The sequence below is a fragment of the Nicotiana tabacum genome, chromosome 11 (genome assembly GCF_000715075.1).
Source record: "Nicotiana tabacum cultivar K326 chromosome 11, ASM71507v2, whole genome shotgun sequence".
In the NCBI taxonomy this organism is placed as follows: Eukaryota; Viridiplantae; Streptophyta; class Magnoliopsida; order Solanales; family Solanaceae; genus Nicotiana; species Nicotiana tabacum.
Window position 1 is genome coordinate 55,635,762 of NC_134090.1, and position 17,735 is coordinate 55,653,496.

Consider the following 17,735-nt stretch of genomic DNA (forward strand, 5'->3'; position numbering starts at 1 on the left):
CGTCGACCACCCTCCCCCACGAACACCCCCTCACGTCGTCACACTCACACACACATACACAACCAAACGACACAACCACCACGATAGTCCATCGCCCCAGCGTTGTTTCTCCATTGACGAGCTCAAGCTCGACCATGGACTGCCCGCTGCTTCATCGTCCAAACCACACCGTCGCCGCTGCTCCTCCTCGCGTCCGAGCTGCTGCTGCGTCCATTTCAAGCTCCGATGTCAAGCAGTAGCGATGCTACTGCTTCAGTCCAGTCGAGTTCGCGATGGCTTCTTCATTAAGCTGCTGCTGCGTCCATTTCTCTTCATCGTCAACTGTTTCTGCTTCATCTTCGTCATTCAGTTCAAGCGCCGATGTCCAGCAGTAGCGGATGCAACTGCTTCAGTCCAGTCGAGTTCGCGTGGATGAGTTTTGGTCGATGTCGTCGATCACTGTCCGAGTTCGTCGTTGGTTGGTCGTTGTTCGTCGTTTCATTTCCGGTTAGTTGGTTTTTGAATCTCATTTATCGTCTATATTTTTGTTTGGTATTTTTTGGATCCAAAATCGATAAATGATTCAATTCTTGTTTGGTTTGTTCTTCGTTGAAATAAATTTCTAGTTTGTTCATTATTTGGTGAATTTTTCATGTTTATTTCATGTTTGTTTTATTGTTTAGGTAAATGTTGTTAGTTTAATGTTAGTTAGATACAAATTAAAGTTTAACTAATTGTTTCCTCAATTTGTTTTATGTATTTTATGTATTTTCCAAAAATGGTCAGTATTGTTAAAGTTCAAGTTTAAATTCATAATTGTTTCTTCTTAGGTTTTGTTTTGTTATTTGCCTAAAAGAATTTAGTTGTGATAGAGAAGTATGTTGGTTTAATCATTTGAATCCGTCATTTTGTTTTTTTTCAAAATAAATTTAATTCATGTCCATACTTTGTTTAATTGTTCTTGAATCCGAATTTTGTATAGTTTGATTTCTTGTTTATCATTTATGATTATTTCTTGAATTTGTCTCATAATCTTGTTTAAAGTTTAATATAGGAATTGTTTGTTGTAATGTTGTTAGAGTTGATTTTAAGTTCAATATTATTGAATTTAGAAATCTAAATATACTTGTTTGTTGTTGTTGTTGAATCCGAAAATAGGATTGTTTGTTGCTAAAATATTGTTTAATCAAATTTTAGTTGTTCTTTATTGTTCAATTTGTGTTCATGTGATTTGTTGTTGAAATGTTGAAGAAATCATGTTCATATGATTTGTTGTTGAAATGTTGAAGAATTCATGTTCATGAAATTTGTTGTTTGAACATTGTTAGAAATTAATCATATTGTCTATATTTTGGTTAAGTTTGATTAATTGATGTGTTATAGCTGATGGGTAGTTTGGTAATTTATAGTACTTTCGGGGGTAAAATAGTAATTTGCAATAGGGTCGGAGGGGTAGTTTAGGAATTGTACATTTTGTAATTGTTTATTTGAAGCATGGGGAACAAAATGAAATGGGGTGGGTTGTGATATGGTTATTTAATATAAAGGGGGGACAAGACAAAATTTAGTGGGGGGAATCTTGCATTATTTTATGTTAGGCATGGGGGACAAAATATAATGGGGTGGTGTGATATGTTTATTTAATGTAATGGGGATGAGTGGGAAGATAATGGGTTTGGTAGAGAAAATGGGTTGATTTTAATTGATTAAAAGATTTATGGGATGAGATATAAGTAGAAGTCTTGAAATCAGAAAAACATAGACACAAAAAAAAAACGGGAGAGAGAAATAAATCTGAAAATAAGAGAGAAAAGGGCTTTCAAATAAAAAAAAAACTAAAAAAATAATATTCTGCTTTCTTTTGTTGTTTGAAATCAGAATTGATTGTTGTTTCATAAAAGCTGAAGCTTTTGTTTTTTTTGGATTACTACTCCACCGGTCTGTTACTGGGTTGTTACTGTTGCTGGGCTATTGTTGCTGTGTTGTACTGATTTTACTGCTGCTGCTGATTCTCATATTCATTTTCTTTTGCTTCCAATATCAGGTACACAACTGAAAAGCTGTTTATTGTAATCCGAAATATGAAGCGTGAATACATATGAAGAATGAAAATTTGAAGTTTTAATTTCGTTTTTTCTTTGTTCCTTTTGTTGATTGTATTTAAGCTATTTCATGAATTACTAAATAATAACTGGAATAAGAAAATAATATCATAAGTTAATCTGTAATAAATCAGTTCGGCAAAATAGGTTAATTCACTAGTTATGAAGGCTTCAAGATTATAGGTTGATCATGAACAAGTAGCTAAATTTAGCTAAGACACGAATTTAAATTAAACATCGTAAATTAGGCATTAAGGCATGACTTGAGCTTAAGCAAGATTAAAAGAACGTTTAAATCTAATAAACTTTCTAATAAGCTTTAGTAATTATGGTTAAATCTAGTTTCAAATGATTGTGAATAATTAATCTCAATAATATTTTTTTTAAAAAAAATAACAATGCTGAGTTTTAATCTAGCTATATTTGTTTATTTTGAATATTAGTTGTTGAATTTTTATTTTATTTATAATTTCGAAATTAAGAGTAAAATTCCTTTTTCATCAATATTTGTATTAATCAAGCAATTAGCATGTCATGTCTTCTTAAAATAATAAAAAACTAGTAATTAATTAGGATTTTCTTTCTTTATTTTAGAGACTAATTTTTATAGAAAAATGTAGTCGTTTTAAGATTTGTCCATTTAAAATAAATGAGATGAGCCTCGCTTAATGAAATGTATAGATTGCGGGGCCCTCAATAAATGTACATTTAATCGCTTAGAATTAGGGAGGAGCCGTTTTAGCAAATTTCACGGCCCTACCCAAAATAATGATACGCTAGTCGCTCTAGGCGCGTATTTAATAATGTTATTTTCTTAAATACGGGTGTGCATTTATGTAACCCAAATCTAAATCTCAACGGAGTCGAAATGTGTCGATAATCACGGGTGCATTGATTGCGACGTGATTTGAAATACGTTTTCACAATGTTGCAATTCTTCGTAAAATAATAGCAATAAATAAAAAATAATAATAATAATAATAAAAGCGGCTAAGGGATAAATTTGCACATAAGTTTATAATACGTATTATATCAGATAATCAAGCCAAATATAACAGTTGAGCGACCGTGCTAGAACCACGGAACTCGGGAATGCCTAACACCTTCTCCCGGGTTAACAGAATTCCTTATCCGGATTTCTGGTTCGCGGACTGTAATACAGAGTCATTCTTTTCCTCGATTCGGGATTAAACTGGTGACTTGGGACACCCTAAATCTCCCAAGTGGCGACTCTGAAATAAATAAACAAATCTCGTTTCGACTGTCCTTTAATTGGAAAAAACTCCTGTACCCCCGCGAGGGCGGAAAAAGGAGGTGTGACAATTATCAACAAAATTATTATATGCATAATAATGATCCAATAAATTCATTTTCAACTGACTTATTTGGCCATATAGTGAAGAGAGGAAGACACCCGAATTAGAAGATTACATGTACTTCACATTTACGAAAACGTTACATATTCTACTATTCTCAATTCCATATATTTTCTTACTTTTGTGCTCCTCTTTCAATTCTGTCCATTCCTCAAATTCTGTTCTTTCATTTGCAATTCTCTATCAAAAAGTGATCTTATTTGCGTCTATTATACGAGAAGCAAATGGCTTTTGTGTTGAATACATGGAGAAGTGTATCAATCCCTTATTTGTATGGAACACATAACTTCCACCAAGTGAAATTTTGTATTTCTTGGGTTTTATAACCTTTCTTTGATTAGATATACGAAAAAAAATATTTTTTTTATTCTTTATAGGAGAGGATAAATCTTCATAGGGCATGACTGAGATAGGTGTGGCCGATTGTACGTACATCTATTACTGTTGAAGGTAAAAAATGCTTATATCTCCCTTCCTGAATGGTAAATAATGATAATCTTTATTAACTGGGTACCTCGTATCCTTCTTTACCTTGTTTCTTTTACTTGCTGCAACTTGTGTCTAACTTCCAGTTCCATTATTCCTTTTTACCGTAAGAGTGGATAAGTATTCTTTCCTACAAGCTCCTTATCAAGAATCGTACACCTTTTAGTACACGCATGATCTACTGAAGACCTTACATTTACTCATCATAAGAAAGATGTGGAATCGAGTTCCTCTAACTCAACACTTCGATGCAAATTCGACATGACATAAGAGAAACCTCCCTTTATCAAAAATTATATTTTTAATAATATAAAGGTTTAACTTTATCCTTATAGTTTCGTTTGCAGGACAAACATGGCGCATAAAATCAAAGTACATAAAAGATCATGAAAGAAGGATTCATCTCTAAAAAGGTAACTTGCCTTATTGATTTCCTCAGGAAGCTTCCATTAATATGTTATGCAAATATGTAATTAAATAACAATTTTTCCTTTTCGAAAGCAATCAGGAACCTACTGATTTTTCATTTGAATTACTCGGAGGACTCTAGAGAGAGACCAACATGTTAATAATGGTGTTAAGAGTGGGTAGAGGAAAAACCAAATCCAGATGATGATGAATTTCGTGATGCAAAGATCAACAAATTAAATACAAGAAACAGATAGTTTGGGTTAAGAGCTAATATGGTATGGTCCTTTTTGTGTGTCCTATTTCTATGATGTGAGACCGGGTCTCAGCCTTATGTTGTGGCAGTACTAGAGTTTGAGGTACAACTCTCTCAGTTGAGTCATATTGATGATTTGAGTATGTTCGGACCGTTTCTTATGGGTGCGCGTATTATGCAAGTTGTGGCTTAGGCATGTATTGGGGTGTTATAACACCAGAGTGGTGTGTTGGATTCGAGGTGATCATTAGGGGCAGTGATGAATACGAACAAAAATCGATTCCGGCTTGTTAGGAGGATAATATCGAGGTTCAACTCGGAGATCTGTTGCGATATTAGTAAAAGAGGAAATGACTTTATAAATGGTTGATCTGAGAAATAGTTACGTTTTATCGCGTGTTTTATTTATAGTTGGTAGTATATGAATGTGTTGGAATAGTACTTTAGCTAACAAGAGGTTTCCTATCGGTATTTGCGTATTGTGGGCAACTGCTGTGAATAGAGACTATCGCTTCGAGTGTTGGATTGTGGGTTATTACAGCTGATTCGTGTTAATTCTGGGTATGACTTCGGAAAGTACAATGTGGGTCTACGGTTTATGGTCTAAATGGCTATGAAATTTCAGTTTTATTGTATTATCAGACCTACGTGAGATAGGATGACGTGAGTTCATCCCCAGATTTATACATGGTAAGGTTATTCAGCAATTGTTGGGCTTTTGGAACAAGTCTGGGCACGTTCGAGGATGAACGTTTGTTTTAGTTGGGGAGAATGTAACGACCCGAACCGTTGTTTCCTGTATTTTCGTCTCGTATTCCCCATTAAATGCTTATTCATGTTTCAATATGTGTACTTTGTGTATTTACTAGGTTTTCTTATCTTCGGACTGTAGTTACTTTTATTACTCACTGGGTCGGAGTACTCACATTACTCCCTGCACCATGTGTGCAGATACAGGCAGAGCTGAGTTCGCTCATGAGCGCTGATTCTTTCCAGGCCAGGCAGTGACTAGGAGTAACGAGGTAGTTGTTGACGTCCGCAGCCCCGTTTTCTCCCTTATCTTTGTTATTTATGATAATTCCAGACTTTGTAAAATATTAGTAAACTCTGTAGTAGCTCATGACTTGTGACAGCCCGATTTCGGCTGAGTTGGGATGGTTTTCCTTGTTCTATCACGTTTATTTCGCATTTAAGATTATATTGCCCATGATTTAGACTTATTCCTGCTAAGTAATTATAAAGAGATGTACTGTTTTGTTGATTGACTGGCCTTGTCTTCACGAGAGGCGCCATCACGACCGGGTTGGGATTTTGGGTCTTGACAGGTATGGTCCTTTTTGGTCATTGTCTATACTAGATGTGTGTTAATGTTGTATAAATTTGGTTTGAAGTGATAATATCTATGCCTCTATGGTTTGAAATGTTATTATTAGTACTTGGTTATATTTGTTCTACAACCTTTATACATTGCTTTTATCAGGAAGTTTTGGTGTACTATTTAACCATCATTTTTCATTACCAGTGACTTATACAATACAGAAGTTATGTTAGCAAAAATGCCGGTCAACGAGATTGACTAAATGGATTATGAGGAACGACCCAGGGTGGTTTTTCCGCAGATGCTCCTAGATTTTAGTCAACGTTTGTAATTTATATAAATTTATTTTTTGTTTCCTATTATATTTCATGGCATGTATCATATGATATAAATATGTAGCGGAATATAAAGAATGGCTCTACATTCACATAAAAAAATATACTGTAAGACAGTTGATTGAGTGGAGAAAAAAATAAAATACAAGTTTTTTTTAAAAATAAATTCTTGGTGAGAAGCAGTTTTGCTTTTGAGTAAAGCAGAAGCTTTACTTGTACTTTCTAAAATTAAAGTGTTCGGCCATTTTAAACATACCAAGAATTTTAGAAAAAAGCCAAGCACCTTAATTTTAAAAGGAAAAAAAACTAAAAAAAAGAGACACTTTTGCCTCAAAAGAAGTTTGGCGAAACACGCTATTAATACGTGGACAATTGTCTACCACTCATTTTTTTATTCTCATCTTCATACCACAAATAATTCTAATGAAAATAGTTGTATTTGGGATTTTATCAATTATAGAACACGATTATATATGCGTAGCAAGAAAATTTTATTTTTCTATCTGATATATTATAGAAGTATTAGTTTATCAGTTTACCATTGTCTTTTATAATCGCACGAAGCGCGAATAAATTTACTAGTTATAAGTATATATTCAAGTTCGACGTTGAGATCCTAATTTCTCATAGCCCGCATTTTCCTCACTTGAAAAAAGAAATTAGGGGAGAGGGGGTGGGTGGACGCAGGTGCTGTGTGGGGCAGTGGATACGGATTAAAATTGTTGTGCGGAGCGGGGGGAGGGAAATGAGTTGAAATTTTGTGGGTTAAAGATAGAACCCGCATCGTCCCACACCAAGGCCTAGGAAGATGAGAGGGACAAAACTCCCTCAATCCCATATTCCCATGGTCTGTAAAATACTGTAGTAAGTAGGAGTAAAGTTGACTTGCTAAAAATAGCAATCTTGATGCTAATTACTATATCGATGCCACAAATATTCCGTCGTAACAAAGAAATTACTTAGGTTTGATAGAATATCTCGTCCTATATAGAAGAAGTTATGATAGAATATTTTGGTTTTTGAATGGGTTAGTCTTCCATTATCACATCACAGATAATTAGGACGTAAATTAAGAAATGTGCCTCCCCATCAAATTGTTACTATTCTTCTCTTATTACTTAATAATAGACATGTAGGGGGTTCTTCTAACCTCGCAAATAAAACCTGCTTTATTGAAATAAAACATGGCATGTTATATTCAGTGATGGAATCGAGATTTTCAATAAGTTAATTCGAAATATAAAAAAGTAAACACAAAAAAGTTAAGAAGATTCAATTATATTTACTTTATATGTGTAAAAAAATTAATAATTTTAACTTATTTTATATTGCAATATTCCGACGTAGGGGTTCGAATTAGAACTCTTCTACCCTAGCTCTTCCCATGGCTTTACACTGACATTGAGCTAGTAGTTTTCCCAAGTCAATCTAGTCGAATACATCTGTACAATTTTCTAATACAAATAATAGACAATACTCAAATTATAATACAAGATGCTTCTCATACCTATATATACACGTCATATTTGTGTCTACTCTCTACCTCAGCCTTAAAATTGTCGTATGTAATATTCATGCACAATTTTGCCAGGAAACTAGAGTTTGTCTTATAAGTTAGAATCCAATAGTTTTGGCTCATGAGTCGCTCAGACACTGTATTTTTATAAAAAAAATTCTACTTAATATGTATATACAATAATTTTTCAAGCATTCGAAAATTATTTTTTCTAGAATCCAGAATCTATAAACTTAAAAATCCTAATTCTACCTCCAAATTTTTTTCATTATATATCTTGGTAGCATCTTCCTAGTATAAACATACGTTAAAACGAATAACATATGCAAAACTCATATCTATATTTGTTTTTTTCTGTACATGGGAATGAAAGTACGTACGTGTCAGAAGAAGGCGTACAAATTAGAAGTCTTAGTTTAGATGCAGTATTGGGTGAAAACCCAATGCAACAAGCAAACCAGTTGTTTAGCTGATACTAACACAATCATTATATCTTTCAGGTGACATCACTACCTCTTTTAAACGAATCCTTGTTCTTTTTTTGCATTATTGTGTATTATAAAAATGTTATTTAAATTGGTCCACCCCGACAAGGAACCTTTGTGGAAGAAGCAAGATCTCCCTGTGGATGAAAATGAAGTTGTCCTTAGGAAAAAACCTTAACTAACTTTCGTGAAGAAGGTGTTAAGCGCGGTAAAAATTCTTCTTTGTTTTCTTTTAAGAGTAAAACTTGTGCCGACAGCAAAAGGAAAAGAATAAAGGGATTGTTTTGACAAAATGGTGTCGTTAGTAGTTTGACTCTATGTGGGATGTGATTGATGGTGATACTTTTATTTGATAATTTGAGTTTAGGTTTGAAAGATGCAGCTAGTGAAGTAAGATATTGGTTTTTCCTTGTTTTTACAAGATACACCCCTGATTTTTGATCTTTGATGCACAAAGATTAACATCAATGATAGCCAAATAATATACGTGCATGGATACATACTAGTTTCTTTCTTTCTTTGAGAGGAGGGAAAGGAGGTTGGGCACTACATTCCTAACTGTTGTTATTAGAGGTGACAAACGGGCGGGTCGAGTCAATAGGCGGGTAAAAACGGGTAAATATAAAAATAAATAAATTATTCGATTCGGCTCAAATTTAATACGGATAAGAAATGGGTTAACTGTCAGATATATGGATATTCGTATCCATGATTTCTTGAATATGATCATTCTTGGGGGAATTCCTAGTCTCTCAAACTTGAGGAACCCCTAATTTGAGGCTTTACAAATATAAAAGTTAAACACACTAGTTATCTATTGGTCATCCATTTCCTAAGTGGATAATATGGTTCTCATCCATATTTGACCCGTTTTTAAAAAGTTCATTATCTAACCCATTTTTAATGGATAATATGGGTGGTTAACTATTTTCTTTTATCCATTTTGTTACCACTAGTTGTTATTGTGCCTATATGAGTAAATGTTTATGAATGTATGTAGTATGATGGGAGTGTGATAGAATGAATGTGATTTTTTATATCTTTAGTTAGAGACTTTGAATTCGAGGTTTTGAGCTTTAGGAATGGATTTTTTTCTATCATTGTCCTTTTAACGGGGCAATACTAGGGGCGAATAAGATGTAGTCAAGCCAGTGACTTCCAAATATCGTATGGTTTAAAAAAAAAAAGAGAAAAAGGACAAAGAATGCATGAAGTATTTGTGAGATTTTGACAATGAAAAATATATACTCACCCTTCCCATTTGAATTATCCGCTTTTTTATTTGGTATTATAATTATATGGCTTCATAAAGAAAGAACAAATGATTTGGTAATGTCTATATACATATGAATTTTGTATTAACAAGCACATATATTATTATATAAACACGTGTGACCGCTACATGGATTTTGGTGATTTTAGCTCATATATAATGTAGAATAGGTCTATTGAAATGAGTAGAAGAAAATACCGTCAAAATTACCGGGAGAAAAGTGAACATTATCTTGTGACTGGCCAACAAGAAAGTGGAACTATATTTTTCTTGGAGACAAAGGGAATGGTAACTTTAGGGTGGGTTTTGCTCCTTGAACTATAAATTTAATCTAAACTAATCAAACCCCCACTGCATATTTTTGAAGGGTTTAATCCTTCTGGAGGTGGGTAGGCGAAAGTTACGAGTATTAGGATTTTGTTATCAAATAATAACCATATGGTTATTTATTCAAATGGTAGACTAGACTTCGAATTAAAAATGTTCTATCCTAATAATGTAATTTCATGGATGAGATGTCACACACTTCAATAGCGAAGGCAAACTGTAGATAACATCTGGATGACAAGACAAGAAACAATTGGGGTTCTTTTGAATATTTGACGAAGTTTATTGAGCATGAATGATATAATATGGACAAAATCATATTTTGCATATATATATATATATATATATATATATATATATATATATATATATATAAAACTTATTTTCTTCAAATTTTTGTTTGGGAGGATAGGTGGAAGATCCGTGCATATTTGATATGTTAGCGTTTCGGCATACAAGTTTGTGTATGAATATTTTTGGTTGTATGAACAAAGTTCTCACATGATATGTTGATAGTTGACCAAAAAAAAAAAAACTACATATGAGGTATTAAGATTCTTTTAATGGAGTGAAACCTTTCGGGGAAAAACTTGATAGCTTCGCTGAGACGAACAATATCACACCATGTTAGGAGAGTGTTTTGAATTGTTTGGGCGTAATAACTCGTATCAATGCATATGGTTTGACTGGACAAGTATGATGATGGAGGAGTGATGCCGTCCATAAAATATAGGAATATTTTTAGTGGAATGAGATCATTTGAGATAAACGGCAGAGACTTGACCCAAATGTTTGCTCTGTCTTAGCTCAACAAATCTATTCCCATTTCTGGATGATAGGTGACAGGGACACAGATTCGATTACCTGAAGAAATGCTACTAATGTTATTCCCATAGATTTTTTTCCCGACCACTACCTTCCCTGCTTCAAGGGGAAGTCTTTAATTTTAATCGTTAGTCCTGATTCCCTAAATAAAAAATTATCATTTGTAATTTGTCTTTAATTTCCTCTCTTAGCCTCCGTGATACAGGACAATGAACAACGGGACAAATTAAAAACATAAAAGAATCAGCCATTGACGGCTTTATCTTAATTAGAGTGAAAGAAAGGTTTTATATTTCAAAGCAAAATTATATTGGTGAAAAATCAAAGAGTTTGCTGCACCAACTTCTTCTCTAACATGATCCCTTGAGGGTCAAATAAGTCACCTCAATTAACTTCATGTCTCTATCTTAGACCTTATAATCTTTATTTTCCTTGATGATAACGGAAGAGTCGAAAATGGTGTTGTTCAATTAGGGAACATGTCTTAGTATTTGGATCAACGATGATATTGTAGGTTTGATAATGGTAATGGTAGATGATATATGTGTTTTCTCGTAAATATTGTACGTGTCTCTTGATCCCTGATTCCCTGCTTTGTGCAGCCCTAATTAATTAGTCGCAGTTAATTAATTACTTGGAAATGCTTAGAATCAACTCCATAAACACTTGGAATGCTTAGAATCTGCACCAACTCTCTCTTTCCTCTTTGAACAAGCCATGGTATTTTAAAGGATTTAAGTTAGCACAAAGAATTTTTACATAGTCACTGTATTTTAATATGTTCTAGCACGCAATCTATTTCATGTAAAATTGAAGTTAACTCAAAGAAAAGCTAAACTTGCATGATCTGGGACATTGTAATTCCTAGACGTGGAGCCTTTGCATTATCATGGATAATAGAAGTCTTATGTATCCAACATTTTTAGCTTTCATGTCCTTGAACCATTATCGCTTTTGGGTCATGGAAGAACTTCTAGAAGGGAGAGTGCATCTGAGAGGAGTTGATGGTAGCGGTTGAATCAGAGATCTGGAAAAAAATGCATGAACGTCACATATATGATTCAAACTTGTGATGTAAAGTAACTTTTAAGCCACCTTTGTTGCTAAACGATAAGTTTTTTTTTCGTTCGGGGAATTTAACAGCTTATATATATAAAAATAAAAAATTTGTGTTTATTAAAGAAGCGTGTGTATGGGTGTATGTATTTGTGTATGCTTAGGACAAGGAGAGTTTTTCTTTTCCATATTTATTAGGACTAGTTTTCTATATTTGTTAGTGTCACGATCCAAAATTCCTCCGTAGGAGTCGTGATGACATCTAGTCTCCAAACTAGGTAAGCCGGTCTCTCAACATTATTTAAAACAATTAAAGTATGAAATAATGAAAATAGAGTTTAACATAAAAGCGGAAATAAGGAGTAATACAGGTCGAAGCGACAGATACTCAACATAATATCCCAGAGGCGGTACTGAGTCACAAGCTCTAACTGAATACACAGAATCAATCTCACAATATAGTATTGTCTGAAATACATGAACAGTAAAGATGAAACAAGAGGGTGATATGCAGGGCTACCTTGAAGTCCCCGATGCCTCACTACCGATCGGTCCGGTTTGAAGTACCTGGATCTGCACAAAAATGTGCAGAAGTGTAGCATAAGTACAACCATAATCGGTACCCAATAAGTATCAAGACTAATCTCGGGGGAGTAGTGACGAAGTTCAAGTCGCGAGATACTCACTAGATAATTAACCTATGCAATAATTATATATCCAAGAAAACTGATAATTGAAATATAACCGAAAACAGTAATCACAACCCTTTTTGAATAGGTAATAACAACTCATTGTGGTAAAACTCATCTTGATCACAAAACCTCATATAGAAGTAAAGCATGTGATAAAATGTCAAATATTGTCATCAACTCAGATAAGTGCAACACGTAAACTTTCAGATACAACTATGAGAATGAAACATCAGCCCCGTCTCATCACAATCACAACCACAACAAAACACCCCAAAATATTACATAACATCATCAAATACCACTTTTATTATGCCGCATGTGCACATAAAGTGATATACCACCCTTATTTTGCCATATGCGTTTATAAGAACCCTCATTAAGCCAGCCGGGAAGCCCGAGATAACGTCACCCTTATTTCGCCCCATGCGCACAGTCATAGACAAAGAAATCGCACGGCAAAATCTCATACTGACACCCCCCATCAATCCACTCAACATGTTCATAAGTGCCACGACACCACAAAATATAATGCAAAGTGCCACAATATCACAACAATAGCAGCAACGTGTCATCAAAGTGTAAGTTCGCAACTTTGAACAACCGTGCACGAGGACATAATAAATAATCATAGTAGCGGAGGGATGTTCAATAAATAATGCACGTCTATGGATATGTCAATGAAATGAGCATGATCAAATAATCATAAAGAGATTTCATAAGTTTCATATAAAGTTCATTATCACATTAAGGCATATTAATAACCTACGGTCTATTCGGGTCAAAAACCAACACATATACGCCCGTATATACACTCGTCACCTTATATACACGTCGCTCACATAGTACAAGTATTGCAAACAGACCAAATCCTATGGGAAAGTTCCCCCACATAAGGTTAGGCAGGATACTTACCTCAAACAAGATAAATCAGTTCACTAACAAGCCCTTCCAACGTGAATCCAACCCCGGACGGCTCAAATCTAACCAAAATAACTTAATATCATAAATAAAAGTCGTAGGAAGCAATTCCGGATAAAAAAAGATTCGGTCTTTAATGAAAAATAAAAAGTTAACCTCAGGCCCGCATATCAGAACCCGACCAAACTGATAAATTTTGAACACGCATTCGGATACAAGTTCAACCATACCAAAATCATCCAATTCCGACCTCAAATCGTCCTTCAAACCATCAATTTATGTTTTAGATTTTTTTTTACCAAAATCCCAAGTTTCTTTAATTCAAATGACTAATCAAACACTAAAATCAAAATCCAAATCATGAAAAAATAACAAATCCGAGTAAAAAACACTTACCCAAATTCAAATCCGAGAAAGTCTCCTCCAAAATCGAGCTCTCTAATCTAAAGTGTGCTAAATGAAATAAAACCCTCGACCAAGTTATATTTTGCCCAGGCTGCGACCCGTCTGTCGCATCTGCGATAAAAGCATCGCAAATGCGGCCTCACTTAAAGCCCAAAAATTACGCTTCTGCGGACCTAAATGCACACTTGCGCGTCCACTTCTGCGGACAAAGCATCGCACATGCGGTCCCTACTCAACCAGCTCAAATCCACTTCTGCGGAGGCATCCGCTTCTGCGGTTCCGCATCTGCACTCCCCTATCCGCACCTGAAGACCCAACTTTCCCAGTCAAACATCGCATATACGGGCCAACCAGTGGCTTCTACGGTGCCGCACGCGCAACCCAAACAATGTATGTGCGAAAACTCGGATCTCACCAGACTTCTAGCAATTCCTCTAAGTCCCTAATTGACTCGAACTCAACCCGAAACACACTCGAGGCCATCGGGACCCCCGTCCAAACATATCGATCAATTCTAAAACATAACACGAATCTACTCGAGGCCTCAAATTACACCAAATAACATCAAAACTATGAATCACGCCTCAATTCAAGCCTAATGAACGAATGAACATTTCCACATTCATAACTTGTGCTAAACAAACCTAAATAACTCCGAATGACCTCAAATTTTGCGTGCACGTCCCAAATGACACAACGTACCTCTACCAACTCCCAAAATCACAATCCGAGCCCGATATCAATAAAGTCAACCCTCGGTCAAACCTATCAACCTTCCAAATCTTCACCTTTCAACTTTTGCCAATTCAAGTCAAAACAATCTACGGACCTCCAATTCACATCCGGACATACGCCTAAGTCCAAAATTATCGTACGAAGCTATCGGAGCCATAATCAAAACATCATTCCGGAATCGTCTATAAAAAGTCAAACTCCGATCAACTCTTACAGCTAAAGCCTTCAACCAAAGGACTAAGTGTCTCAAATAACACCAAAACTCTCTCGAATCACACCACTCAACCCTGCAAGTCGCATAACTATAAATGCACATGTCTGAATGAGAGTTATTTACAAAAATAGATTCTGTACGATAAACTTGCCAATTTGAACCATACAAACCATAACAATAGTATGCTATCACACTTATTATATCATATGCTGTCAGTTTAAACTGGGACAAATTGGCATGACACGTAGCAAAAACACAGACAAAAAGCATATGTATTGCAAGGTTTTCATGATGGTAGAAAATATTTATTCGAGAGCCTATAGGCAGCGTAGTTGGCAAACTTGTCAAAAAAAGTCAGACGATTATCTGCGCAGCTCACTTCCACCACGACTTTTATCCCGTTTATTACTTGTACTATATTGATTCATTAATCCCCTAATATAGATGTTCGATGTGTATGCAACTATTTTTATAGGACGAGTTGTCCAAACGTCCTAATTAGATTTTCTAATTATGTGACCAGCAGGATTAGCATAGTTATGGCATTCCTACTTAAAGCATATGAATTATGTTTTAGTAGGTAGGTCCTTCTAAGAAATCAACAATAACAACGAAAAAATTCAGTATAATCCCACAAATGGGGTCTGAGGAGGGTAGTGTATATATGCAGGCATTAACCCTTAATACGTAGTACTAGAAATCTAACAATAATATAACACCACACTAATACTAATACAACTAAAATGTTAAAGAAACACTCTCGATTACCTACTATCCTTTTACCTAAATTCCCGGCCTCCACACCTGAACTTTGGAAGGCAGATATTACAGTTACATTTATGTCTTTAATGATTACAGTGAAGTCCTAATTCCTACTGTAGATAAGAGTCTTTCTGAAAAGTTATCTGGGAATTGAATTTGTGTGTAATTAAATATAATTATACAGTTTGACAAGTTTATTTGGCCAAACAATTACTTGTCAGCATGAAACTATGTGTAATTGAAGGGTGTAAGTACTATTGAAGGTGTCACGTGAGTGGAGTGACAGCTGGATCCTAGCTGGTGAAGGATAAGTTAGAAGTAGTTGTTAATTAACTAATTAGAAGTAGTTAGGTCGGTTATACAATGTATAAATATATGTATAGTGTATTATTTTCAATACAGTAGTGAAAAGTTTATTTCCTCTCCTTTCTTCTCTATTCCTTGTCAGTTGTGTGAAGCTTTCACAGAAGCATTCATGGCAGACGCTCAACATGGTATCAGTTCTTAACACGATAGTCACGTTCATCTGATTTTCCTTTCAATTTCATATGACCGAAGCTTCTCCTCCTTCTTCTCCTTCGTCTCCTTCCTTTGGAAATATCGAATCGATAATAGCGACGGAGAAAATTGATCACACTCATCCTTTGTTTGTGCACCCTTTAGATACTCCAAGGTGTTAGTTCCAGTTCAGCTCACAGGCTCTGAGAACTATGGGATATGGCGGAGGTCGATGAGAATTGCACTTCAGGCAAAACAAAAACTAGGGTTCGTACCTGTAGGAAGGATCAATTTAGTCCAGAATTGCATGTAGATTGGGAAACATATAATGCAATTGTGCTCTCGTGGATCATGAACACAGTGTCACCAGATTTACTTAGTGAAATTGTGTATGCTTCTACTGCTCACTTAGTCTGAGAATATCTAAAAGAGAGGTTAGATAAGGTGAATAGGATGAGGATTTTTCAGCTACATAGAGAAATTGCCACGATTTCTCAAGGAATGGATTCAGTATCCATGTATTTTACAAAACTGAAGGAACTACGGGCGATGGTACCTTCAACAAATTCGAAGGAGTACACAGATCACCTTCAGTTGCAGAAGTTGCTACAATTATTAAGTAGACTGAATGATTCCTATGCTCAAGCTAGAAGACAGATCTTGATGAAATCAGTAGAACCTACCTTGAATCAGGCATATGCTCTTGTTGTTGAAGATGAAAGCCAAAGGAATACATCAGGAACATCACATACTGGACTGAATTCAATAGCTGAAAGGAACGACATCACAACATTATGGAGTTTAGTTGCTAGAGGAGGCTCAATGTATAAGAACAAAAGGAACTTCAACATATATTGTGAGTTTTGCAAGATTAAGGGACATAGCAAAGAAAATTATTATCAACTTATTGGTTACCCAGCTGACTTCAAAGGTAGAAGAAACCAATACAAGGAGCTGCTGGTGGTCATCAAGCTACTGCTGGTCATCAACACCAAAGGGCAAATGATGCAGATTATGGAAGCTCCTCTCAGGCTGGAGGAAATTGTAATATAGGACAAATAGGAAAAACAGGTATGGCTGGAGCTATTTTTGGAACTTCTCTTGCAGGGACAACAAGTGGAAGCAACAATCATATGCAGATGCAAAGGCAAGGTTCCCACAACTATATGCAGATGCAAGAGGCACAGTCTCAAGGATTTCCAGGAGGTGTTACCATCACTTTTAATCCTGAGCAGTATAATCAAATCCTACAAATGCTCAACAAAGAAAATGTACCAGAGACATCAGCTAACATGGCAGGTACTATTTGTTCATTCTTGGCAAGTAAAAAAGGTTACGATTGGATAGTGGACATAGGAGCCACAAACCATATGGTATCGACTCCTGAAATGTTGTTTGATCTATATGACTACCCTAAGCAGGGATCATTAGTACATTTTCCAGATGGAAAACAATTGCCAATTAGTCATATTGGTAAATGTAGGTTAGCAAAAGGAGATATTAGTGATGTGTTGTGTGTGCCTGAGTTTAAATTTAACTTGTTGTCAGTGGATAAACTAACTAGAGAGCTGCAGTGCTTTATGTCCTTCTATCCTAATTTTTTCCTGTGCAGGACCTTTACACTGGGAAGGTAAAAGGGACTGGTAGAATGCATAATGACCTATACTATTGGAGAAATAACATACATAATAAAACACCACACTCATTGGCTTCCAGGCTGACATTATCAGCAGGGCTATGGCATAGGAGACTAGGGAATGTCCCTCACA

The 17,735-nt window shown here is 35.3% G+C and overlaps 1 protein-coding gene across 1 annotated transcript; it reads left to right on the forward strand.

The window, feature by feature from the left end:
• The first annotated feature begins 16,419 nt into the window (after positions 1–16,419).
• Positions 16,420–17,019, forward strand: LOC142165857 (uncharacterized). Its single transcript, XM_075224237.1, has one exon. It carries the CDS (start codon positions 16,420–16,422, stop codon positions 17,017–17,019), a length of 600 nt encoding a protein of 199 aa, XP_075080338.1.
• Positions 17,020–17,735: the final 716 nt, after the last annotated feature.

Excerpts from the sequence above, each read along its gene's own strand:
- LOC142165857 (XM_075224237.1), top strand. The coding sequence starts at position 16,420 with ATGAGGATTTTTCAGCTACATAGAGAAATTGCCACGATTTCTCAAGGA.